This window comes from Protomyctophum bolini (genome assembly GCF_963924005.1).
Source record: "Protomyctophum bolini genome assembly, chromosome: 8".
Classification (NCBI taxonomy): domain Eukaryota; kingdom Metazoa; phylum Chordata; class Actinopteri; order Myctophiformes; family Myctophidae; genus Protomyctophum; species Protomyctophum bolini.
The window spans coordinates 19,090,983-19,118,053 of NC_137869.1; the positions used below are offsets into that span (position 1 = coordinate 19,090,983).

The 27,071-nt window shown below is 45.1% G+C and overlaps 1 protein-coding gene across 17 annotated transcripts in view; it reads right to left on the minus strand.

Moving 5' to 3' along the window:
* Positions 1 to 291: 291 nt before the first annotated feature.
* herc2 (HECT and RLD domain containing E3 ubiquitin protein ligase 2) overlaps positions 292 to 27,071 on the minus strand; it is a 74,435-nt gene continuing 47,655 nt past the window's right edge. For 9 of the 17 annotated variants that reach the window (XM_080771317.1, XM_080771316.1, XM_080771315.1 and 6 more), the window contains 36 exons: positions 26,536 to 26,711; positions 25,438 to 25,549; positions 25,258 to 25,339; positions 24,592 to 24,826; positions 23,804 to 23,981; positions 23,262 to 23,343; positions 22,807 to 22,978; positions 22,364 to 22,508; positions 20,647 to 20,872; positions 19,718 to 19,889; positions 19,320 to 19,500; positions 18,989 to 19,132; positions 18,545 to 18,736; positions 18,011 to 18,164; positions 17,586 to 17,693; positions 17,238 to 17,369; positions 16,590 to 16,748; positions 15,998 to 16,116; positions 15,656 to 15,781; positions 15,373 to 15,528; positions 14,182 to 14,496; positions 13,258 to 13,472; positions 12,355 to 12,532; positions 11,915 to 12,076; positions 11,293 to 11,384; positions 10,967 to 11,106; positions 9,782 to 9,969; positions 8,956 to 9,186; positions 8,223 to 8,306; positions 7,618 to 7,759; positions 6,142 to 6,336; positions 5,423 to 5,535; positions 4,199 to 4,389; positions 3,699 to 3,804; positions 1,855 to 2,067; positions 293 to 1,452 (listed from right to left, as the gene is read on the minus strand). In XM_080771317.1, the coding sequence (XP_080627443.1) occupies positions 1,180 to 1,452; positions 1,855 to 2,067; positions 3,699 to 3,804; positions 4,199 to 4,389; positions 5,423 to 5,535; positions 6,142 to 6,336; positions 7,618 to 7,759; positions 8,223 to 8,306; positions 8,956 to 9,186; positions 9,782 to 9,969; positions 10,967 to 11,106; positions 11,293 to 11,384; positions 11,915 to 12,076; positions 12,355 to 12,532; positions 13,258 to 13,472; positions 14,182 to 14,496; positions 15,373 to 15,528; positions 15,656 to 15,781; positions 15,998 to 16,116; positions 16,590 to 16,748; positions 17,238 to 17,369; positions 17,586 to 17,693; positions 18,011 to 18,164; positions 18,545 to 18,736; positions 18,989 to 19,132; positions 19,320 to 19,500; positions 19,718 to 19,889; positions 20,647 to 20,872; positions 22,364 to 22,508; positions 22,807 to 22,978; positions 23,262 to 23,343; positions 23,804 to 23,981; positions 24,592 to 24,826; positions 25,258 to 25,339; positions 25,438 to 25,549; positions 26,536 to 26,711 (5,889 nt within the window). In that variant the 3' untranslated portion in view covers positions 293 to 1,179. Of the gene's footprint in view, positions 1,453 to 1,854; positions 2,068 to 3,698; positions 3,805 to 4,198; positions 4,390 to 5,422; positions 5,536 to 6,141; positions 6,337 to 7,617; positions 7,760 to 8,222; positions 8,307 to 8,955; positions 9,187 to 9,781; positions 9,970 to 10,966; positions 11,107 to 11,292; positions 11,385 to 11,914; positions 12,077 to 12,354; positions 12,533 to 13,257; positions 13,473 to 14,181; positions 14,497 to 15,372; positions 15,529 to 15,655; positions 15,782 to 15,997; positions 16,117 to 16,589; positions 16,749 to 17,237; positions 17,370 to 17,585; positions 17,694 to 18,010; positions 18,165 to 18,544; positions 18,737 to 18,988; positions 19,133 to 19,319; positions 19,501 to 19,717; positions 19,890 to 20,646; positions 20,873 to 22,363; positions 22,509 to 22,806; positions 22,979 to 23,261; positions 23,344 to 23,803; positions 23,982 to 24,591; positions 24,827 to 25,257; positions 25,340 to 25,437; positions 25,550 to 26,535; positions 26,712 to 27,071 lie in introns of all 17 variants that reach the window. The other 8 variants (XM_080771309.1, XM_080771306.1, XM_080771305.1 and 5 more) reach the window with 2 other exon arrangements.

Sequence of the window (27,071 nt, forward strand, 5' to 3'; positions counted from 1 at the left end):
AGACCTCTACTGTTCACCAAATCATGTAAGGGGGTCTCTAGCAAAACAATATTTTTAGATGGGTGCCCACGGCCAGATAATTTGAGGGTCTTTGACATAAATAAAAAGTTTGAGAACTACAGGGGTTCTCAATGTTTTTGGCTGGGGACCCCCGGAAATGCTTTGACATTTCCGTGGGTCCCCTCCCCAATACAAATGGACCACTACAATATCCTTAATAATAGCAAATACATCATAAATAAATAAATACTGAAACAAGATATAATCATAAAGTTAAGTTTATGCATGCACTACTGTATGTGTACTATGTACATTTCCAGCCATTCAGTTGCAAAAAAAATGGGGGGGGTTTTGGGGGGGAAACCCTGCTCTATCACACAAACATTCAAAAAGCACAGCTGGTTACAAATTATCATTTTAACAGGCATAACACAAATTGGGGCCCTCAGTCTTTTTAAGTTAAATTTATTAACAGAAATGTATTAACATTTAATATGCAGGAATGAGAACCTTTCTTGATTACATGGCACAATCATATTATATACATTCTTTATGGAGACAGTGCACAAACGTAGGTGTTGGGGGGGGGGGGGGGGGAAGGGCGATCTTACTGTAAAACGTCCCTTCAGTCGGTTTCTGTTGACGTGAACAGAGTGAGATAAACACTGATCGTTTGCGTTTTTTAAGTTAAAAAGGTTCTTATAAAGAAACATCTGCTATTACCAATAGAGAAAACGATAACACTACTCATTCGTCGCACATCAAGTTTCTATATACAAACTAGGGACAGGTAATTCACGCAAACTGAAGGGAGATATCTACCACAGTGCTAGGCTTGGAGAGCCTTGTTTTCTTTATGTTTCTTTTTATTAATAACTCTGGAAACATTACGGAAGTCTGGAAACATGTGCATGTTTCATGAAACACGAACCAAGACATGTGCAGCCGATTTCTCCCACTTTAAAGAAACTAAAAATAATAGCAAGACCTATGTTTCTTCTCCAACATGAAAATGCTTTCAAAGCTAATTGCACGTTTTGTTTATTTTTCTTCCATCTTAAGTGTTTTTTAGTCTTAGTAGAATGCAGATATGAACATGTGTATTTAATACATTTGATTAACACAGTCTTCGTTCTTTCTTTTTCCCCCCTCAGTGGCAGTTTATTGATTGGACCGAGCTCAGTGCCCAGTTAAGTAGTCTTGGGTGGAGTCTGAGGCGAACGAGTCGGCGTCCTCATTGTCGGAGTCTTCGCTACTGTCGTCAGCAGCCGGCTCGCCGGACAGGGCGATGCGCGCGTAGTCGTCCGTGTCGATGGACTTGCAGAAGTGTATGGCGTACTTAAGCTTCTCCTCCAGCACCTGCTTGCAAGAGTACCTGGGAAGCTTCAGCAGGAAGAAGCAGGTGTAGGACTCTGGGAGGAAGTGGTCTGGCGGGTTGTACTTATCCAGCACCTAAAGCAGAGGCAACGTAAAGAGTTACATGTTGACTTGTATATGCACTGTAGATAGGTGAACATCAACACAATGGGTTGACACTGAGAACTGTTTAACCACTTAAAGTTTAACCCATTTTGACCTGAGATCAGATTTAAAAAATGTCTTCTACATCCTGACAGTTTTCTGAAAAAGTTATGTTTCTATGTCAGTGGTTCTTCGATTTTTCAAAAATAGCAGACCTACAAGGTCGTAGCGCGCGACTCAGTGGCGTTCTACGAGCTTGTAGATCTGCTATTTTTCAATAGCTAAAGCATAACATAATGCTAAGTCCTCGACATGAACACGTTTGACAAGCATGGCCTTGTGACTCATGTGTCAAAACATCATGATGGAGGTCTGGCGTTGCAAATGTCTCACCTGCACGACGAAATCCCGCCCGCGGAAGTCAGCAATGGTCCGGGGCAGACGCGTGCGTCCCCAGACGAACCTGAGGAACAGAGACCTCTCTGTGTTGGAGAAGGACTCCATGACCTCCCAGAACCACTGGATGAGTGGGGCTGTGGGCTCCACGCCCTTATAGGTGGCCACCGACTTCAGCAGGTGGAGAGGGATGTCAGGGCTCCCACACACCTGGAGGGAGAGAGAGAAACAGTTCATTACAGCAGTGATTATCAACCTTTTTCATTTCAAGGACGCCCGGTTTGATATGCATTAGGCTACGGACCCACATTTCATTAATCTTTTCATCTCTAGGACGTAGGACCGCTGGACCGGGGTCATCCCTATGCTCCCCACTTAGCTTAGGGTTTAGGGTTAGGGGTCGATGAAGAGAAAGGCCTCAAGTAACGGTACCAAAAAGGAACCAGGGGGCTCCCAGCACGTAGAAACAATCTTGGGAATCCCAACCTTGAGTTCCCTGATGGGAGAGGCCGTGGTGCTCGCGCATACACTGATCATTTCGAGATACCAGAGCCTCCTATGTATTGAGAATGGGATAGATTTAGGGTTACGTTTATTGTTGTTTATTGGGGAACAAATAACGGTTTTTGCGTGGTGGGGAACATAGAACCTGGGGAACAACCAGTGCATTGCACTAATTTTACTAAATTAATTTAATCACATTTGAATATGTAATTCACCAGGGCGATGGCCGTTGAATGCATGCCTCTCTTCTAGTGCAGTGACCCATTTAGACAGACAGACAGACAGACATATCCCGCTCAGTCAACACTGCACTCCCTTGGGTCATATGCGATACACAGTGGACTGGACACACAGACATACACATAAGAGATGATATTTTGCATTCAGTACAGGAGCCATAGTACTGTTGGCCAGTCTATGATGTCAGTCCTACAGTAGGACATCATGATTCCAACACATTCTGGAAGTATGGGATGGCTCAATGTAGAAGACAGGGTTAAGCAATTAATAATGTGTATTTAAGAGAGTCAAAGGGGCATTCCTCAACACCTGCATAACTGAATAATTTCTTCTCCAAAGGGAGTGACTCCCACAGTTACAATAGTGGCAATGATCTGGTAACATTCACTTACAGAACAAACAAGGGGGAATTCTACTACAAAATATGACAACATCCTGTAAAAAAACAGGCCTGAAAAACCATCAGACTCAGGAGAACTCAAGGGGAGATAAACACAAATTTCCCATAGAAAGGTGTTGTCATTCTTTGTCAACATTTTCCATTTTCTCCTTTGTACACATACTGTACAGGTAACTTTTTTGCAATGTTGATGAATTGTAGCCTTACACTGAGCCTGAATTTTCATTTCGTTTCACTCCATTGTACAGAATATACATTTTGAGGGGCGTTAGCGCCGCTCCTATGCCCAGCTTTGTCTGTTTGTATGTACCCCATAGCAATGATGTGATTGACCGAGCACCCCATAGTGTTGATTTGTATTGGCTGAGCAAAGTACGTATTGAGGATAAAAAGTGAGGACAGAAAATTGAGGAGGATTAGCCTTGAGGACTTGTGGATAAAAAGTGAGGACACCAATTGCGATTGGCCGGGAATTGGATGATGGATGATGACAAGAGCGCCCCTCACTTCACACGGGTGTGATTGTTTTGTAATGGGCGTGGCTAGCGATTCAAGGGCTGTAGCCAGGCTAGATTAATTGAATACATAGGACCACAATGGAAACAAGTCTCCTGGACTTTTTTTGGTTCTATCCTTTTAGCCTAATGATTATTTCCAGACCATTACAGATAAAAGACAATGTGATCAGTGTGTTTACCATGGTCTCCAGCTCGTAGCCGGTGAACAGGGAGAGCAGGGGAACAGGTACCACTCGAGCCATTCCCTCCCGCACGGCTGACACCTGCTCATCAAACTCATGGAGCCTGGAGGGGACACACGGGACACACACACTCAGCGGAGAGAACACAGCAGGAGAGAAACATGGCAACGAATGCGCGCACAGTAAAAATGTGTTTTAAATTGTTAATCATGAAGAGCTTCTGTTTGTTGGTTTGTTAATCATGAAGAGCTTCTGTTTGTTAGTTTGGTGACACCATGTGGTGAGTAGTGAGTTCCATTCCAGTTAGCCAACAGCTAACGAGCTAGTAGCAGTAGATAGCATATATCTCCCGCTACTACTCGATTATGTTCAGAAATAAAACTCAATGTGGTTTAGATAAATGTGACATTCATAATTGTTTAGGTCGCTGCTGTTAGTTATATAATGGTTAATCACACACACGTTCATTTGAAAAGATGACCTGCACAGTTTCTCACCTGTAGTTTATTGCTAGGCGAACATACTCGGCCCGGTTCTCTAGGGTGATATGAGAGTATTTGGAGCTGAGCTGGATGTCCTGACCGCTGGCGTTGGGCACAGTGAAGGGCAGCGTCATGGCCTCAAACTCCTCGGCCGTGGCCTCGTTGTCTCGGATGTACATCAGGCCAGGGATGAAATCCTTATCGACCTGAGGGCGCAGAAAGTACATCAGCACTGGTTGTGTGTGTGAGTGTGTGTTGGCGCTCCAGGGTTAATATAGATACCTAAAAGGGATTTACATATAGTACTTAGTAAATGTACTTAGTTACTTTGAACCAGCGGCGAGCGTGTGTGCTCGTGTACGCATGTGCGTCACTGCATTGTTTGATTAACTCAAACAGAGGAGTCCTGTGTTGTTGCTGTAGTCTTGGGTTGGGTTCTACTTCCTGTGTAACCTTTCTGATATCTCAAGGCAAGAACCACAGAACAACGGCATCTTTGTGAGCAAACGTAAGACAGAGGCTCAGATGATTGCAGCGTGAATGCCGGAGTGGGCTCACGCCAGCCGCAAGATAAAAGCCTAATTGGAGCCCGGTAGACTACAGTAACAAACCGAATTCTTTGTCCATTCTGGGAAAAAGGTATGAGCGTCATTTGGTCTAGTCATATGGAATTCTTATGCCCGCCCCGCTTTAATAACAGTAAATCTGTATATTCTGTAATTATCCTATTGAGCTAATTATTTGGCCAATTGCTAGGCCTGGAGTAACATACCGTAATTGAACACCAAAACGGAACCAAATCCAAACGCACTAATAGCTACAGTACTAAATCTCCCAATAGAAGAAGGTTTACTGATCACGAGAGTCACGGACCCTTGTCAGTGAGCATTGAACTGAAGTTGTAATCTGAGCAGGAATGTAGAGCCTTTTATAAAACTGACTTGCATAACTGATCATGTTAGGTAAAAAGATAAACATTCCATTCATGCTAAAGGTGAAGGGGCCAGAGAGAACCTTTTTTTCTTTCCCTCCTTTATGTGTTTCCGATTATCCACTGACATTTAACCACACAAACCCACATTTGGCTACTGGGCATGCATTTTTTTCCGGGCACGACATGGCACGAGAAGATTGTTGCGTTAATTCCCAGTATTCAGTCAGAGGAACAGAGAGAGAGAGCGACACACACACACACACACACACACACACACACACACACACACACACACACACACACACCTCACTGAGGTCAGCAATGGTCAGGTTCATGCCAGCCAGCTGTTTCCACACAGGCTCTGCCAGGTTGAGGCTCAGGGGGCTTCCGGTGCGGATGGCGATGCCCAGGAGGACTCCTGTAGGGACACAACCATTCACAATGACACATTCCTTCCTTCATTCCTTTAATGAATCCTTCTCGTTTTCTCCAGACACATGCACAATGTCCGTTCTGGAAAACAGCCAATCTGCAAGCTCTATAACACAATCTACACACACACGTGGTGAGTTTATAGGTCAAATATTTTGGCACAAGACTCTGGCGTACGACTTACTATAAATCCGGCTTAAAGTAAAATAACACGTTGGTGACCTTGCCATGATATAATTCCAAATATTGGCAAGATATCTTCAACAGTTGCTCTGCTAATTAGAAATTGATCATCCAAAATAATCTCGTCATTGATTTACATTGCTTGGATTTATATTGCCCTCAAGTCACTCTTTTAGCACAAAAACAAATGCAAACTAAGTGGATTCTTACAATGTATAACATTGCAAAATCTAACACTGGGTGTTTTTTCTTTTATTTAATGTCAACCTCGAGTTGATTTTACCATTCGGAAGTTGTGAGCTTGTAGATCAGCTATTTTCAGCAAAGAGATTTGGATTAGAGGGGAAAAAGGAGGGGACCACATCTGGATCCCAGATCTACAGTATACAGAGTCATGGTGTTTCCGTACCCAGGAAGCGGAACATGTTCATGTGCAGGGCGGTCTTGGCCGCGGGGTTGAGCAGGAAACAGTCGCGGTTCGCTCCCGACTCGTCGCGGCCGTTGGGAGTGACGATGAGCAGCGGTGTGAGGCCGTTCTGCAGCTCCTCGCACATCTCAGCGATGGACTCGCTGTAGCCGCCGCCGCAGTCGTCCACTGACTCCCCTGTTGGCAGAGACGGGAATTACATCTCAGGACTGAACATTTTTGTCAGGCCAAGTGAAGTCCCAATCTGTGATTTTAGCCCGGCAGCCGGGGGTGTGGAGTGGGAAATTTGTTACAGTATATAGTATTTTTTATTGGCTTAAAATATTGTCTATATATACATTCATGAATCCACTTGCTGACCAGCTGTCGGTATTGAGCAATTTATTTTATTGGGGTTTATATGTGACCATACCATTGACATCCGATATAAGGCAAAAATGTCCAAATTTCATTATGCTTTAAGTAGCATGTGACATGTCCAACTAGGGGTTTTTCATGATTCTGAATCCATTCCAAGCATTAGTTTTGCACAAAAAATACTGACCTCATCACATTTGTCATTACGGCTATGGCTGTAGTGTTTTTGTTTTCATATGTTAATGGTATGGTCACATATAAACCCCTATTAAAACAATTGCTCAATGCTGACAGCTGGTAAGCAAGTGGATTCATGAATGTATATTGTATATAGACAATATTTTAGGCCAATAAAAAATACTATATACCACATTTCCCACTTTAAACAAAAAGAAGCCTGTTGACTGCCAGACTATTTGTGAAATTTTCCTGCCTCCGTTTCATTAAAAGAAAAAGAGCACAATATATAAAATTATGTTTGGGCATTATCGTTCTAAACCTACAGTATGTGCCTGTAGTTCTACTATATGAGGAGGACATGCCTGCAGGCACATCTCACTATGGTGATAAAAAACAAACAAACAAAAAAACAACAAGAGTGCTGTGGTATGCAGACATCAATGTCTTGTGTTGAACACAAGAGCACACGAGGGGTTCTCTGCTCCTGCTGATCATTTGTCAGACACAATTACGGGGGGGATTGTGGAAGCCATATGCACAGAGGCAGGCCATAAAGCTACAATCTGTACTTTATGTACAGATTTGTATTTTATGGCCATTGTATCTCTCTGCTGACAGACAGAGGTCATCGCAACGGCATCAGCGCACCTCAACTAGCAGGTGTCCAGCACCACAGCGTATCTTGCTGGTTGTGTTGTTATTATTGTACATGTTGTTGTTGTGTTGTTGTATTGTACGGGGTTTTGGAACAAGGAAGGAAGGAACCGCCCACACAGTTTCCTGACACATTTTTAATGAGGGCGGCCCCCCATTAGATACACTGAAGGAACAGAGATCACAGCTTCGGGTGAGTCTCCTGGATTGAGGGTGTGTGTGCGCGGGTGGGGGGGAGGCGGAATCTTGGAATTCTTGGAATCTTACCAACGAATTTGACCTTCCAGACGCGATGAGGCAGCAGCAGGCTGTCCGGGCTGAAGGAGCTCATCTTGGCACACATCTGACCGAACACAGACTTGGTCCCGTCGGGGCCCGCCAGACCTCCTTTGCTGCGCGAACGCTTTACCTGGGCAAAAGAGAGAGAGAGAGACACACACAGAGGGAGGGGTAGACTGTCAGTGTTGAGTGTGTGTGTGTGTGTCAGTGTGTGTGTGTGTGTGTGTGTGTGTGTGTGGGGGGGGGGGGCTGTGTGTGGCTGCGTGTGTGGAGGTGCAGTGGCCTGGAAATCACAGCTAAGTAGAGTACAGTCTACAGATCTAGACAAGAGGAACCGCTGCAGACAGACCGGATCAGGATCACACAGCACATGCACATACACACGCACACCCACCCGTATGAAAGAGATCACATGATCATAACTCGCTCAGTCAAAAGCCATGTCTGGAGCGGCAGTGAGAGGCGGGGCCAGTAGTGTCAGTACAGTAGGTTAGAGGCTAGCAAACGTTTTCATGTCCATGAGTTATGACCCCGCATTTTTCCAAGAAAACTAGGGGGAGAGTCATGAGTGTCACATGGCCAGCTGTGCATACCTGGATCCTGTTGAGTTCCACAACCGGCCCATGCTGTCGGTCTCTCACCATGGTGGCTTGAACCACCTTCCGGAAAGCAGCTTCCTGTTGGCAAAAATCACACTCGTGTGAAGTGAGGGGCGCTCTTATCATCATACATCATCATCCAGTACTCATCTCATTCCGGCCAATCACAATTTTCGTCCTCACTTTTGTCTTCAATGTTTGTGTTTACACAAACACTCAAAACTGGCATTTCATTGTCAATGTCATTCAATGTTTGTGTCAGGACAATGTTTGTATTTACACAAACCCTCAAAGCTGGACATGGGAGGGGCTAGCGCCCCTCAAAAACATATAATAGTATCTACTGTATGCACGAGTATGTTCTTTATATTGCTGAAACTATTATTTTCTCAGTGATTATCAGACAATTAGCTTTTTTGATTAATCGAATAATTGAGAACAGTAAAGAAAAAAGGAAAAACATCAAATTGATTTTGTTTTAATCTACTAAGAGAATTAGTCTTCAATCCCCATTTTATGCTTTGTCTAACAACACCACAACCTACATACTTCATTGGGGACCTATATGTGGTCCCTTCCTTTCCCCCCCTCTAATCCAAATGTCTTTGCTGAAAATAGCCAATCTACAAGCACAATTTAATTCCCCGCAAATTAATACATTTACTAATATCGATAACATTCTATAATCAATTAAATCAATTGGTTCGATCAACCGTTGCATCCCTACCGTAGTTCTTCCCACAGCGTCTCCAGTACCCACCTTGCCCTGGGAGATCAGGATGCCTCGGAGCGTATCGAAGCCCACGGATGGTCCGTGGCCCGTCTGGCCCAGGCGGCCCTCCAGGTCGAACATGGGGATGCAGGGGCAGAAGAGCTCCGAGATGTGGTGGAGCAGCAGCAGCCGGTTCCTCAGTCCCAAGATGGAGATCTCATTAAGGTGGTTGTACTCCATGGGCACCTGACACACAGCGGACAAACAGCAAGAATCCCCCCCAAAAAAGGTTTGAACTTATATAAGCAGTAAAAGCAGCGACATGTTGATTTTTTCTCAAGATAATGTGCTGATATGCGTAACATGTAACATGATAACACAAAATATACTCTAAAAATATACAATCAAGATACTTGATGTAATGTAAACAAAGGTTAGGGTTTTTTACGATAGCTTATCTTTTAGCAGCAGTTTAAAATATGTGCAGGTATAATGTGCACACTATCTATCCAACAGCAGCAGTGACAAACATCAACCACTTACTGACACAGGAATAACACACTTCTGCCCTTGGTTGCAGATGTTGTACTGCCATCTAAAGGTAGGTATAAACTTCACCCTTTTTTTAAATGCTCTATTTGGCAGTGAACATTTCCATTAAGGCCCTCCCAAGTTCTTGGCCACAAATGGTATAGCTGATCTACAAGCTCACAATGCGTTTTGAGCCATCTTCGAACAGCAGAAAAATAAAAGTGTTTAAACTGTATTTCATTTTGCTGAGAGCCCTGGGCTTTACCAGAAATGATGGTATTCAATGTGTACAAACAGCACAGGCCTCTACCTGGGCTGGCAGTTTGCCGGCGTTGGTGGGCTTGCTGGTGGACCAGGAGAGAGTGTGAGCCGAGCCGCAGGCCACACGGTTGATCTTCTTTCCCTGCAGGGCGGCCACCAGCCTTGGCCTCTGGATGGCGTTTGTGGTTCCGTCGCCAAGCTGGCCCTCGTCGTTGTCGCCCCATGTGTACACTTCTCCTGAGCCAAAACGAGACAACACAGCTTTCGACGCAGCCCAGACACACATGGCAACACAATGCTAACGGAAACCACATTGCTGGCTGCAGTTTTAGGAACAGAAGTGTAAACACATGTGACATGACGTGCAAAATCCAATTTAACCCTTGAACACTAAACACGGGTGATTTTCACCCGGACAATAATATTTTGGTAATTTTCATAATGTTGATGATGTCTGAGGTGATAGAGTGATAGAGAAAAATCCTATACACCCACAATGGGCTTTTTTTTCACTGGACCATTCTCACATGTCCCAGGAATGGGTGTACCAAAGGAGAAGTTCCCAGCTACATTATTGTTTCTTTTATGAATATTAAAAAAAATATTCCCACGTTTTTCACAGACTTTGCCCCCCTATGATAGGGCCCCTATCTATTTTTTTGGTGAAAAGTCATGATGAAATATTAAAGAAGAGTACCTCAAGTTTCCATGTATTTGTTCTTCAATATATTTTGATGAGAAATATGTTTTATGGCAGATTTTATATTGGGTAAAATATACCCGTGTTTAGTGATGGTGTGACAAAAAGGATGTTTAGTGTTCTAGGGTTAAATGTGCTTCAAGTGATTTTTATGTTTTCTGTTTCAAAAGTTGAAGTGCTATATTCTGATAGTAATCACTGCTATAGCGTGTTTGTTCAGTAACTCGGGTCTCTCCGTCTCTCAAGCTGTTCGGCAAACAGAAAATATTATTTGAGCTCGGTCACCAATTTCATCCAGAACTTGGAGTAGTTCAGAAAACCCTCCTATCTCCTAATCCCCTGATTTGTTTTGTCTTATCGGTTCCACCTGTTTATCCTGTAGGCGGTTTCGCTCCTGAACGGATGAAATGTGTACCCTAACCTCAAAATGTACTATTTTCTGATTGCTGGGGATCATGGGGAGACTCCATGTATAAACACTCTCAGGGTTTTAACCTATATGCTTGAATACAACGATGATCATGGAGTTCCTACCATCTTCCGTGCAGCACACACAGTGGAGTGACCCGGTGGCGATGGCAATGACCTTTTTCCCCTGTAGGCCCTGGACCTGTCTGGGCCTGCGAACGTGGTCGTCAGAACCATGACCCAGGCGGTGGTAGTCCCCTTTGCCCCTGGATGGAAAAACAGGTAAACACACACACACACACACACACACACACACACACACACACACACGCACGCGCACACGCACACGCACACGCACACGCACAAAACCATAAGTCATATCCTCATCTCTATTAAGCCCGATTTATACTAAGTTCAAGGCACAAAAGATAACCAACGCCAGGCACACATACCAAGTGTAGACGGCTCCAGACTTGGTGAGGGCCACTGAGAACTGGGAGCCACACTCCACCTTGACCACTCCCAGGCCAGTCAGAGAGTCGATCTGCACACACACCAAATCATACGCATGACAAATCAACCGGATACTCAGCCAACTCAGCCAAACAAAATTGCCGTCCCTATTTTGGGCATGACACTATTATCGACTATATCACTATTATCTCAGCCGTGGAGTTGAAACAGTTAAGTACAATTTTGAGGTATTTGTATTTTACTTGAGTATTTCAAATTTCCAATACAGTTCTACCCCACAACATTTCAGATCCAAATATTGTACTTTTACTCCACTATTATTATTATTACAAGGCCATTTGAAAATAGCCGATCTACAAGCTTACAATGCACCGCATTGTGAGCTTATAGATCTGTTATTTTCAAAAATATTTTTCAAAAATGTCGAAATGTCTGCATAATGAGTTTTTGGGTACTTTAAATACATTTTGATGCCAACCCTTCTGTACTTTAGTAATTTTGAATTCCGGATATTTACGTGTAACTGAGTATATCCTATAATTTTACATAAGTAACAAAATTGAGTACTCCCCCCCCCCCCCCCCCCCCCACTGCCCTTACCTTCATAGGCACCTTGCAGCCGTCGCTGCCTCCGCGACCCAGCTTGCCGTAGTCCCCGTCTCCCCAGGACCAGACCATGTCGTCGTCCGTCAAGCACAGAGTCTGAGCATCCCCACTGCCACAGGCCACGTCGATGACCCGGTGGCCCTGGAGCGCGTCCACCTGGGGAGAAGACACACACACACGCGCACACACACACACACACACACACACACACACACACACACACACACACACACGCACACACACACACACACGATAGTAATCACTACTATAGCGTGTTTGTTCAGTAACTCGGGTCTCTCCGTCTCTCAAGCTGTTCGGCAAGCAGATGTACAACCTCATAATGTGTTGCTGCATCGCAACTCGTTGCGCCACAGCAAAGATATGTGCGTACAGTCTACAGAAAGGAAAAGTGTGCACGTGTTGGGATTACTTACCAGTTTGGGTTTGAGCTGGTCCTCGCTGTCTCCATGTCCCAGTCGGCCATAGCGTCCTTTGCCCCAGGTGTAGAGCTCTCCGCTGGCTGTGATGCAGGCACTGTGCGCCCCTCCAGCCGCGATGTCCACCACCTCCACCCCCCTCAGGGACTCGATGACACGAGGGCGATCACACGGGCTGAACAACAAGAGGAGTTCCAGTTACAACAACAGCACAATCTGTACCACATCTAGAACCGTCATTTTCATTAATTTTATCATTGTGGAGCCATGAAATATAGTTTAGGTACATAATACCAATAACATCCTCTAGTCTGTAGGCGGGTGTATTTTGTATTTTTGAGGGGTGCTAGCCCCTCCTATATACAGGTTTAATGTTTGTTTTTAGTTCAATGTTTGTTTTAAAAACGCCATTGACAATGAAGGGAACATTTACGTTATATTGTCCCTCATTATGTCATATTGTCTCTTTATTGGTAATGGCATTTAATGTTTGTGTTGGCACCATTTGTTTTATATCACCATTACATCAACTAATCAACATGAGTTAGACTTTAATATATTAGCGCCCCTCACTTCACACGGGTGTGATTTTTGTTTCCTATTTCAGTGTGCCATCTTCCTTGTAACAGAAAAGCTGTAGTTTCGATTAGCTTGAAATCCCCATTGATGATGTCATTGGTAGGCCACAGCCCACCTCTGACTGAGAGACAGAGTGCGCACAGAAATTGTGCCATCTTATAATGAGCATTAGTGAGGACCATTTATATGAAGATACGGTTTAAAATGGGCTCCTAGTTATTAAAACCAGGAAAGGACAACACTTTTGCCATATCATTCACGATATCCACAATCCCAGACGATATCTAGTCGATATGGATATAACATGGATATATAACTGACCTCCTGTTACCGTGGCCCAGCTTGCCGTCCTCGGCCTCGCCCCAGGAGTACACCTCTCCCTCGGAGGACAGCGCCAGGCAGTGCTTCCCGCCGGAGTTCACCGCCACCTTCCTGATGAACACGTGCTGGATGGACTCCAGCAGGGTGGGCGTGGACACCGACTCCGTGCCCCCGATGCCCAGCCGCCCCCCGGCGCCGTAGCCCGTCGCATACAGCTGAGAGGGCACACAACACACAGCATCAACCAGGACACGTCAGCACATGATACATGTGGTTCCCAAACATTTTAGCCTTGTGATGAGCTTGTGGATCGGCTATTTTCACTATACTTCTTAAACATTTGTTTTCTAATGTATGGATTTTTCTTTTATTTCTTCCTGAAATCACTGAAAAAAAAATCACTGAATTTTGTTTTCAATTCATGAAAACTTTTCCTTTAGCAGTGGAATGTTTTTTATAAATGTTTTGAAATAATAATTAAAAAGTAAATGTAGGTAACACAAAATAAGGGAAACCCACAAATGGGGGTCCCGAGTTCCCGACCCAGTGATTTATACAGTAATATCCAAAGTGCTTTATTAAAATGTGCATTAAATTCACACAGACGGCTGTGGAAACCATGCGGTGTACCAAGATGCCCACCAGGAGCAGTTAGGTTACAGTAAGTGTCTTGCTCATGGATATGCAGCCAGGAAGAGCCGTGTGGGGAACCGGGAACCTTCCGATTCCAAGGCAGCCACTCTACTTCCTGAGCCACTGCTGCCCCTCAACGTTGTAGATTATATTATTTCTTGATTTGTCTGCCACTGCATTCATACTGTTAAACAAATATTGTGTCACGATAAAAAAGCAGTGTCCTATTATATGCAGCCGACTAGATTGTGTGTTAACATGGCGTGTACGTGTTCAGTGCACGAGGCTCACCTTCCCGTCGGCGGTGACGGCAAACAGGGTCTGCTCTCCGCCGATGAGCTGCACAGGGCGCAGCGTGGCCAGGGCTTCGGTGGGAGTGGGCACTTTGACCTTGGCCCCCTCGATGCCGCCCAGCTGCCCCCGATGGTTGTGGCCCCAGCCGTAGATGGTCCCGCTGCCGCCGGCCGACAGGGTCCAGTCGTCGGGCCGTCTGTTCATCCACTGGACCAGCTGCTCGTCCTGCTCGCGTTTAAACAGCTCGTGGCTCTCGTGCAGACCGCTCATGATCTCGTGATCGGCCATCAGCTCGCGGATCTTCTTGGTGACCTTCGGGAAAATGTAGAGTGGAGCGTAAATTATGGCGTGATAAAATGTTACGATACTGAATTATATTATGGTACTTTAGTCTATTGTTTTCTACATTATAGAGTATTATCTCACATTGTGCTATTTTATACTTTTCTTTATTACGTTCTGTATTGCGTATATTATTCAGCGACAGATAAACCGATAGCACTATATTGTAATTTAGCCTATTATTATTAATTATTAAGATGTCCAATTGAACGATGGCTGCGGAAAAATTAAGTTAACATAAAAAGACAAAAAAAAGGGCCTCATGAAAAGTGACTCAAATTGCCTTGCGTTTCTCAAAGTACGGAAATTGGATAAATGGAGTGGGAAACGGATTACAGACATTCTTCTGCCCCAGCCAGTGTGTAATGAGGCAAAAAAACATGCAAGCTGGAAGAGAGAGCTCAGCCTGTTAAGCATTATTTATGCACCATCGCACAATGGGACGCTGTCAAACTACAGAATCATCAGCTTTGTTGACACATCAAAGGTTTACAGGTTTTAAACAGGTGGGTGAATTTATTGTTAATATTATAATTTTTTGAATTTGTAGTTTTCAGGAAGTGGAGATAGAAAAAAGAGTGATGAAAAACATGGTAGAAACAGTGTGACAGATAATCACAAAGTTCCTGGTAGGGTAAAGAGAAAAATATACATTGTACATGTGTGTGTAGATAGACGTGCAGTCAGATATCTCAGATATAAATAAATTGTAAATTCATTCCCTACTTCGTCATACTACAGTGTCACACAAAAGTATCAAAAATAGCCGATCAACAAGCTTGAACGCATCACACATTTGATTTCAGTCTTGAGAATGAACAGTTTGGACATGAGGTTTCCGCTCACCTCATCCAGGAAGGGTCTGGGCAGAGGGCTCCTCTTGTCCAGGGCCACCGCCACTCTGGAGGCGGTGCAGTAGCGACGGAACCACGCCCACTTGTGCGTCTCCGCACAGCAGGGGAGCGTGTCCAGCTCAAGGTCACAGGCGAGCGCCACCAACACCTGGACATGACGACAACGTTACTGAAGCCCCATGACGGCTGGTAAGTCTATGCAGAGTGATTACAGGCTCAAACATATGGGCACTTCCACCTAAAATAAACTAAGCGTTAACAGAATTATGACGTACCTTGAAGAAGGGGCTGTGGAGCAGCTGTTTGCCTCCTCTGACAACGGGGTCCTCATACTCGTACTGCCTCTGCAGGGCCTCGGGTAGGCCCTTCACAAGGGCGGCCAGCGCGCTGCCAGTGAAACTCTGCCATTTAAGAGATTGAAGCTTTTCATGAACCACTTTCAAAGGGCGTCACAATTTTAGATATGTCATCACAAACGGAACATTTCTATCTGCCATTTTCACTGTTCGACACCGTTATGAAATAAGTGCTTAAAAACTTGGCCAAAATATTTGATACATAACGAGTCTCAGCAGTCTGGAGAGTCGTTCCTCAACGGTGCGATCGGTGGAACTCACCATGGAGCGAGCCTCGCCTTCGCTGTCCCCCAACAGCCTGTTAATGTTGATGGACTGGCCATATTCTGTGGTCAGCAGCTTGCGCAGTCTCTGTAGGGCCCACATCCTATGACCAGCAGCTATGGCAGGGAACAAACCATCAAATCAACCATAGACATCTCTTCACTGATAATACATAATACATTCTAGATTGATAATGACATAATATAGTTAGACAGCAATACATGCAGATTTTAACATAACAATCCCAAATACTGTCTGTTAAATATTTCTGTTAAATATGTCTGTATGTCCAAAACCGTTTGTAGGAGCAGTTGCACTGTTTTTAAAAACAGTGAACATGCAGTGCCAGTGACTGCTATTTTTCCACTACTTTTGAAGAAAAAAACCAACATGAGATGAAATATAATATGCAGATACAAGGTTTCTGCCCGACAGCGTTTTCTCATCTAGTCTCATTGTGTTTAAGGCCTACCATTGTGGCCTCCAAGTGGCCTCATCCATAATGGTCATTCTATTATCACGTTATCCATCTAAACTTTATTGTACAGTAGAGTACATGCAATACATTAATACTTAATATAGCTCTTACCCAGGGCACTAAGCTGTGCACAGGCAGCCAGCGAGGCAGCCAGGCGGGGAACGATGCTCCTGTTGGAGGCAAAGTTGAGCCTGAAGTCCAGGAGACAGGTCACCAGGTCCATGGAGGGACACGACAGGATGCAGCGGTCCGACAGCAAGTCTTTAGGACCTGCTTACACAATTCATGGCGTCATGTTGTCAAGCCAGGTTAATAATCCAGTGTTCCAGTGTTTAAATAGTAGTATTTCAAATACATTCTGAGACTTGTTAATTAAGCAATATTATACAAGAGGGGGTGGTTTAACGTGATTATTGCCACGACAGTGAAGCGGTCAGGAACGAGACGTAGTCGAGTTCCGCAAGCATCACTGAAGTGCTGCGCTCTGGGAAAACAGAGCAGCTGAATTCTTTGTTTTGATTAGTTGTGGAGTTGTTTGATCCACGGCTAGAAGGCTGTTTCAACCAATCAGATTGCTTCCTCGAAACGACCCGTTGTATAATGGAACTTTTTTTCCCCTTCTTTTTACAAGGTTAATTTATCCTAACCATGACCTGTTTCATGTTATGTATGGCCCAAATAGTTGAAATTAAATATACTGTACATTGCCATTAAATGTCAAAACGTTTGCATGTGTTGTGAGGAAGGAAGCGCGCTCACCAGCAGCAGGCATGATGGGATAGACGGTGAAGCGCCAGCCCCAGCCGTTGACAGAGCCATCGCTGGTGAACTTCCATTTGAGCTCATCTCCTGGGATCCTCAGCTCACTGGACCAGTCTGACCACTCCCGACCTGGAAGACACGTTGCATGTCAGAACAGAAGCTCACATACCAGTGATTCACAACCTTTTTCATCCAGTGTGATATGCATTAGGCCACGGACTCCAATTTGATACAACCTTTCTCAGGGACCCTGATCTGCACTGTAAAATCCTCATTGTTTATTTAACTCTGAGAGTTACAAACCACCCAATGTTGAGAAACAGTGCTTTACTCATTTCTTGTTACCTGAGCGGACAGAAACGATCCTGTTGGCTCCGTCCATGATTGTCAGTGGATCGTGGCGTCTCTCTGTGGAACACTGACGGTCAAATTCCACCCTAAGACCCTCGGCACCTACAACATTTAAAAAAGAGCTACGTAAGAATAATAGCTAAAGAACACATGGGCTGATTACCTACAGCTCTGCCACGGTAGACTGGGATCAATCGGGTAACCATGGTGGAAACTCTTCCAAAATGATGAAGGATTGGCTGGGAATGTGAAGTGGGTGCCTAGTCCCGCTCGCTTGCCTGTTATAAAACAGGGGTTACCTACAGTACGTAACCTAATGTTTTAGGTTACGTAGCGACTGGTGAGAGTTGACTAGCAGCTACTCGATGTAGCATTCAGATGGGGGAACAAAAAACAAAACTTTTTCTCTCTTTGTGTACCTGGGATCTTGACGGTGCCGCTGGTGGAGGTGTCGTCGGTGTACGGATGGCTGCTCTCCACCACCACCGGCTGGGAGGACAGACGGCCACTCTGCGAGTCCGTGGCCACATCCTCCAGCTCCGTGACACACAGCTCCAGCAGCATGTCGGCCACCTGCCCAACAGAGATGATCAATGCAGCTTTGCATTATGTCGCTTAGTTGGCAAGAATAGAACATACATTGTACATTTACAGGGCTGCAACTCCAGCAAGACACAAAGTGCAGGTGGAAAGAGCTGAACATGACGGCCACAAACGGAACGAGACACGGTGAGAGAACAAGAAATGGAAAGGAGAAATGAGCAGATTTAAGGTCCTTAAGGCGTTGTCGCCTGGATCAGCGCCAGGTCGGTTCCAAATAGACAGCTCCTTATACAGAAACAGTGCTTGTAGTGTAACACAGTACAATCAGTAGAGTAATGTTTTTTTTTAGATATCTTTTATGTAAAGACAGAGAGAGAGACAGAGAGAGGGGTAATAAATAAGTACATTACCTGTGGATAGGCTGTGCCCATGCCAGACAGCACGGCAGACAGCACGTCTCTGCCCTTGTCTCCAGACCGGAGGGACACTGCCAGTTTTAACAGGTCCACCATCACACGCGTGTCGTCAGGCACCAGCAGGCTGGTGAACTCGTCCAGATACTGGGGTTCTGGACCCACCACCTTATTCTGACTCTCAGAGTCCTGGTACCCAAAATAATGGATGAAATGTTCAAGGAGTGACCTACAGTAAGTTTGGTGCTGGATGATTGGATAACTGCAGCTATTCAATTCAAATGCATGCTATTCAAAATATGACTCGTGAGATGGCTTAAAGTACAGAGTAGTTTTCAACACAGGGCTGAGTACCAAAGACGGGTTGCCGAACTACTAAGTTATGTTCATAGATATTGAAGAAAGAAATATCTATAAGGTACTCGCAACATCAAAACGAACCTCTTTGGTCTTTGTCATGGTTTCGGCGATGATGCTAGCCGCTCCGGGGTCGTCGGTGACAGGGATGAAAGGTCGTGAAGAACCCCCGGAGGCAGACGGAGTTATGCCCGATGACGGGGTGACAGCGTCGTCAGAGGAGGGAGCCTGGACGCAACATGTTTCACATATTAACATTAATGCATAATTATGTTCTTTAAAACTGATTTATACTTCATCGTATAACGGCATCGTGCCACTAAAATATTTGGGAAATTCTGTAATATTTGCGCCTATACGACATGCCCAAAACGTGGAACTGGAAACGTGTATGCCACAGTGCCCCTCTCCTCACCTCTCCCTTCTTATCCTGCCAGGGGTTTGGGCTGACCCGTTCCTCCGTTTCTGGGGGGACAGGGGGGCCTTCGTCGTCGCTCAGGGTCGAGGAGGAGTCGGATGGGGGGATGGGCGACGTGGAGACGCACTCTACCGGCACCATCATGCAGGCTGGCATCAGGGCACCCACCACGGCATCCCTGGGTATAACAAACATACAAGTACTGTTACAATCACTGCATCTCTGAGAATGCAAAAATTGTCACTGTCAGGCAGAAATCATTTATCTCCATATTTTTGCTTCCCCCCCTTTATGCCCGACAGAGATAATATACATGCACGGTTAAACTCACACCTGACATGTAGTAGAACTCAGTGAGATGAATGAGTGCAGACCGGGTGCATTTCCGTTCGTACCTGGCATACATGATCTGCAGCGCTGACAGCACGTGGGACAGGGCCTGCTGCTTGGCCAGGTTGCCGTCTAGGGATAGAAGGATTTTGGCCAGCGAGGGCCTGTTGGGCTTCACGCTGCTCTGCCCGCTCATCTTGTTGCTCACTGCAGAGGAGTCGCTGTCGGACGGGACGCCTGTAGAACACCACGCCCCCATTGCACAATATATTCATTACAGTGAGTTTCAACACACAGCCTTTGAATTCAACCAGGGCTGAGCAAGTTGAGCACAGTGTTCCAAGTTATCACAAGCTCAAATTTGTTTTATTTTGTTTTTGTTTGTTAATTGATGATGCCAAAATTAAGAAATGGCGGAAATAGCAGATCTATAAGCTCACGTATCACAATGTGACATTGCCAATACCCTGTTCCAAGTACTCCCTTCCAAAAAACGCTACCAGAGCATCAAATCTCGTACCACCCGTCTCAGTAACAGTTTCTTCCCCCAGGCAGTCAGGCTTTTTGTTTGTTCTTTCTTTTGCACTATAGTTGTTTGTTTTTTGTCCTGTATACACTGCTGTATTTCTGTCTGTAAGACAGAATGCTCGGAGCAAAAATAATTGCATTGTATTTATACTCTGCATTTATACATATGACAAAAATAAACCTGAACCTCTGAGCTTGTACATCGACTATTTTTGCTATTTTAACATGGCAATATGATGAAGTATGATGAAGTAATAGGGCTAAAGGGATTAATTGATCTATATATTTAGTTCACGTCATTGATACATAAAATACAAATCATGCTTCATGATTATTTGATTTGAGAGTAATCGCTAAGAAAATAATCAACGGTTGCAGCACTGGTCTAAAGGCTACCTTTTAGAATATACTATGAAGTATAACAATTATATATTATTATAAAATGATTAGAAGAAATGTGGGAGACCTAAGTAGGAGGCTCCCAGGGAGTCCCTGGCCGTCTGGAAGAGGACGGGCTCGTGCACCGAGGGAGTGGTGACGTCCACCGTGGTCCAGGCCACACTGTGGGAGGAGCCGCAGGCCACGCGGGTGATCTTCTGTCCCTCCAGGCCCTGCACCAGCGTGGGCTTCCTGTTCACCGTGGTGGTGCCGTTCCCTTGCTGCCCGTGGTCGTTGTCACCCCACGCATACACCTGCCACACCAAGACACAACACTTTAACCCACGTGGTCGTTGTCACCCCACGCATACACCTGCCACACCAAGACACAACACTTTAACCTACGTGGTCGTTGTCACCCCACGCATACACCTGCCACACCAAGACACAACACTTTAACCTACGTGGTCGTTGTCACCCCACGCATACACCTGCCACACCAAGACACAACACTTTTAAGCCACTGGAAAGAAAAATCTAATAAATTCCCTACATTTGAAAACAAATGTTAAAGTAGTAGTGAAAATAGAAGATTTATAAGCTCACAATGCAGCGCGAAGCGATGCGTTGTGTGCTTGTAGATTTGCTATTTTCACTAGTTTGGGTCCCAAGGCCAACGTCTAATGTCTCTTTTGGGTCACAGGCTGAAAGGTTATGGAAGCACTGCTTTAACCTATTAAGTTTTCTGAAAAATGTTACCATTATACCAGTGGTGCTCAAACCTTTTCATGTCAAGGAACCCCCATCTCAAAATGTTTTGTTCCAGTCCAGAGACTTCCAGAAGCTAAATTTGAGTTAAAAATGTTCACTTTAAAATACTATAGATTCAAAGATTTGCACAAGTTGTCAGGATTTTTCAAAAATAGCAGATCTACAAGCGTGGCACGAAGTTCTGCGCGATGAGCTTTTATATCTCCTATTTTTGAATGGCCAACGTATAAAATAATGCTTTTTTAGCTCAATTCTGAAAGTACACAGATGCTTTCCCGGTCCTAATGGGTTAAGACCACAAAAAAACGTCAGGAAAGAAAAATCCCTCCGAGGACATAAATAAAAAGTATTGCTCCGAGCCCAGTCTTCTAAAGTGGATAAATATTGAGTGACTGACTCGGATCATAAGAGGTGATTTGCTGGAGGTTTTCATATTAAGTTGTGAGTTATGTCGGGAACTGTGGGGCAATGAAGGTCAAAGTTACTCTGGGGAGTGGAGAGTAAATATACACCACAACTTGAGGACAAACTGGCACATCTGGAAGGGTGCCATGGCCGTAAACAGACTGCTGTGTAATGCACTAAATGCAGTGCGTTCTCTTTTTACTTTTTCATTTCAATGACCCAGAATTTGGTATGCAATAACCATTATTTTATACTTTAGCTGTTAAAAAATAGCAGATCTACGAGCTCATAGCGCGGCACCGCACTACGAGCTTGTATATCTGCTATTTTTTTTTAATCGTGATTTTTTTGGCATATTCTTTCACAGCAAACGTTCATATCTTTGCTTCAGGGGGGGTTCCTGAAACAACACATTTTCAGATGGGGGTCCAAATACATATAATTCATAGAACATAGGGTTCTTGACATTAAATAGTTTTAGCACAACTGGGTATTTTCTGAACTGTAGAATAATTAGTAGAATCTGGTCTGAAGTCTCAATGGGTTATGCCATGGACCCCCGAGATTTTACAAATGGACCCGGACCACCATTGGTGTAATGTTCCGGGCTGATGGAGGTCAGTACGAACCTGTCCCGTTTCAGTGACGGCCAGACAGTGCAGTGCCCCTACAGCGACGTGGACGATCTTTTTGCCCCGCAGCCCCTCCACCATCTGGGGCTTCCGCACGTGGACGTCAGTGCCGTGGCCCAGCCGGAAGTAGTCTCCTTTACCCCTGGGTTGGGAAACACGCCACGGTTACCCACGAGTCAGGAATACCGGTAGTCATGAAAGATGACTTTGCAATAACAGCCAAGTTTGTTGTTTCTTTGTGTTCTACAGCCCGACCCATGCCAGATTGTTGGGCAAAAAAAAAAGTATTAGTATAATGATTTCCAAGTTGAAAGGGGTGAAAAATAAGGAAACAGGTGCATAAAATGTTGATAGTTACCGTAGTAAAACAAAGTAAAATAATGGCCAAACTGATGTATCGGCCAGTTTATACTGCGTCGACTTTTATATAATCTCCTCACCAGGTCCACACCACTCCAGATTTGGTGAGAGCCAGGGAGAACTGTGCCCCGCATTCGATCTGACACACGGCCTGCCCGTTGAGCCGCTCGATGTTCTGGGGGATGTTGCAGCCCTCGCTGCCACCGCGGCCCAGCTTCCCAAAGTCCCCGTCACCCCAGGAGAACACCAAACCTGGACAAGGAAAGATTACTGAACCTCATGCTTCTAGAAAACATTCTAAACCATGGGATACATATACTTCGTTGACTGGGGTCGCCCCGGGGCTCTACATTAGGTCAGCAAGTATTAACTTTTCTACACCAGATTTCGTCACTGAAAATAGCAGATCTACATCTACAAGCTCACAATGCAACGTTTTGGGAGCTTGTAGATCTGCTATTTTCGAGCTTGTAGATCTGTAGATATGCTCGTTCCAGAATATGGAGGCTAACTTTCCAGTGGTTAAGAGCAGTACCTTCGTCAGTGAGGGCCAGTGTTTGAGCGTCCCGGCTACCACAAGCTACCTGGATGACCCGGTGTCCCAGAAGCACTTTCACCTGCAAACCCAAACACAGCCAGCATCAAACGTTAACAGCTAATGCCATGCCCTTATATGAAATGTGTAACATGCAGTCAGCGTCACATTGTACAATGCAGAATATAAATCAAATAGAATGGACTCTACGCCGTCTACGGCAGTGTAGTCTTCGCTGCTTGGTCGATTTTTGTGGACACCAGTTCCATCTATACTAACAAACTGTTTTGGGGTTGTGGTCCCGTTATGGGTCGCAAGTAAATATCCAGCAAATTCAAAGATATAGAAAATATAAAAAAATGATTTCAGGAAAAACTAAAACAAAATTATAATTAAAATATGTTTAAAAAAAAAACACATACGTAGATGCAAAGATACTAATACAAGAGTACCATGAGTAAATGCTGGGACGTGAGCATGCGCGCGCGCGCACACGCACACACACACACACACACACACACACACACACACACACACCCTACCAGTTTAGGCCTGAGCTGGGTGGTGTTGTCCCCGTGCCCCAGGCGGCCGTACTCGCCCAGACCCCAGCTGTACAGCTCCCCACTAGAGGTGATGGCTGAACTGTGAGAGCTGCCACAGGCGATGTCCCGGATCCGCTTGGTCTTCAGCGCCTCGATCAGCCTGGGCTTGTCACAGTTCCTACAGTGTGTGGAAATGACCATAGTCAGACCTTCAGTGCTGCTACGCATCGGATCGATCGGTCCGAAGCAGAACTGGACACAATGGGTGGAGTCAAATCAACGTTCCAGCATGATAAAGGCAGAGTTAATGTTTTTGAGAAACATTTTTTTGCGGAGCACTTCATTTTGTTTATTTTGACCACGCACCAGTTATGTGCACACCTGGTTATGAAGACTAGTGTTCCATTCTAGAGTAAATATTCAGCAAAAAAAGCCAAACGTGTCAAATGTTTCTGTGTCATTGTGTCACAAACCACTAGACCGGTCGGTGCCATATTTATATATAAGGTCTTTCACATTTTGTTAAGTTATTTTATTGTGTTTGTGTTTTTCAAATGTGTGACACTGTCCCTCACAGGGAAGTCACATCTAGTTAACACCCATCTCAAAATATGTTTTTTCAGGGACCACCCAGAAGCAAAGATTTGAGTTGAAAACATTTACTGTGAAAGAATATATATTCAAAGATTTGCGGCACATTTTCACGATTTATCAACAGCTAAAGCTTAAAACAATGGTAGAAAGTGGTTCAAAGCTATAAGGTGACACAGATGCGTTCTACGACGTACATTCTGCTGAAGTGTCCCAGCTTGCCGTCGTCTCCCTCGCCCCAGGAGAAGACCCTGCCGTCCACGGTGAGCGCCATGGCGTGGCGCCCTCCCGAGTGCACCGCCACCTTCTTCACCACGTAGTTACTGAGGGCCGTGATCTGCCGCGGGATGGGGATGGTCCCGCTGGACAGGCCCAGGCCCAGCCTGCCGTTGGTGGCCTCTCCGCACGCATACACCTTCCCTTCCACAGTCACTGGAACAGCGAAGACGCCAGTTAAAACACAGTACAGATGGAGATAAACACATGCAAAACAACTTTGTAAGCTTTTATTTGACAGCGGTCCGTCGGGCTGAGAATCAAAATGCCCCTGAATTAACCACTCTTATCATCATACATCGCATTCTGTGCTCAGCCAATCAAATCATCTCAAATTTGGTACACACACACACACTCACAAAGCTGGCCATAAGAGGCCCTCAAAAAAAGGGAAAATAGCTGATCTGATGAACAAGCTCACCCCATGTTGCATCATTAGAAGTGAGCTCATAGATCGGCTAATTTCGCAATTGGTTAAGTAAGTGGTTAAGGATGTTTAGAGGAAGCGTGACAATGCAACAGTGAATATTGACCCTTGACCTCACCTGTCTCCCCTGATGACAGATTAACTGTTGAGAGCTACTCACCTGCAAAGAGGCTCTTGGAGCCTCCGGCTACTTGGACCACATTGAGTGCAGACAGGGTTTCAGAGAAGGAAGGCACCTTTATCTGTGAACGACACCCGGAGAGGCCCCGAACAGATGAGTGGACAGAAGAGGAGTTTAGGAGAGATCATCATGCAGCCGTCATAATGAAACAGGCTTTACCTTGGACCCTTTGAGGCCTCCCAGCTGGTCCTTGTCGTTGAGCCCCCACACAAACACTTTGGTCCTGATGGTGGCGGCTGACTCCAACCCTGACGACTTCTTCCTAGCAAGACTGGGATATGGAGAAAGGAGACGCATGCTTAAAGCTGCAGTAAAACTAACACAACAAGTTAGATTAGGTCCGTGGTCGAGTAGGAGACCACTAATGGTTGACAGGTGGTACTGCCCACAGGTCAAAGTTCATTGTCTTTCCTGAGAAAGCAGCCGTGCTCTTATTAGGTCAATGACAGAAATGTTGGCACTCAATTGGGGGACCCGGATTTGAATCCTTGGTAAGACATCACCGTTAAAAGGATCACAGCTTTAAGGGCCTGTATCTCGTGTGTGTGTGTGTGTGTGTGTGTGTGTTTCAGACTTGGATGGTTAGAGCGGCACGATTTGCCCCGGTACAAATGGGACGAACCGAGGCGAATTTATACATTCAGGTCTGAACGCAGCTTTAGTCATTCATTTTAACAAGTGATCAGCATCATATGAATTAGCATTTAGGGACAATTTTGTCATTATGCAGCTTGCAGCATCCTGGCTCTAGTTTTTGGCAGAAAAGTGAGAGATGGGCGTCTTAATCGCTGGGATCACTAGTAACGGCCATCGCAGATATTTCCTCTAATTAGCCCAGTGATACTTCCAGGAGGCCTGGCGACAAATTCCTGCTTCTGAGAAATCAACTCGCTCCATGTGAGCCCACGGCACACATGGAGCGACATTCTAAAGCCTAAACCGCTTGTGCTTACACAAGATAGGATTTGGGATGATGCGCCACTGACTCCCTGGAGGACGACTATCGTGCTTGTCAAACTGCGACAGCACAACCAAAGCCAAGAAGCAGCCACGAGCACTGGCACAAAAATCCTGGTTTGCGCCCCCTGATGGCTAACGGCACAAGGAGAAGGTCAGACTTAACCAAACAAATACATTCAACTCTCGCACACACACACACACACACACACACACACACACACACACTCCTTCACAAGAGAGACGAGCACAGATGAGACATCTGGTCACATATTTACTGCATTGCGGGTCCAACCCTACCTCCCGGTGGCGGTTTTGTCGTCGTCCTCTTCCTCGTTGTCCGACGCCAGGAAGGGGACGGTGGCCAGGTCTTCGTCCTCCGCTCGGATGCGGCCCACGATGCCGAGGCCGTGGATCTTGCAGTCGATGCCGGAGCTGCGGCACTGCTTGATGGCGATCTCCATGTACCTGTGGTACTGGGGGGGGGGAGGAGTGCAATAGATGCTTGTTATAGGGGGAGGTTAGCAAAAAAAAGTACCAAAAGAGTACTCCTGACAGAATGTCTCATTTAAAATCTTCAAATGTATGAAAAATCTTGTGAGATCGGCTATTTTCCAATGGCCGAAATGTATATATCACTGAAGTGGTTACTGTACGTTTTGTAATAATAATCAGAATCTTCAAAGTAACTAATAACTAAAGTTTACAAACTTGGCACCCCTATTTTGGGCAAAATCTCTTAAAACGTTTAAAAAATAGCAGATCTATAAAGCCACAACTCATCTGAAATGTTACTTAAAGCTGCAATCTGTAACTTTCATATCTATGTTAGTCCC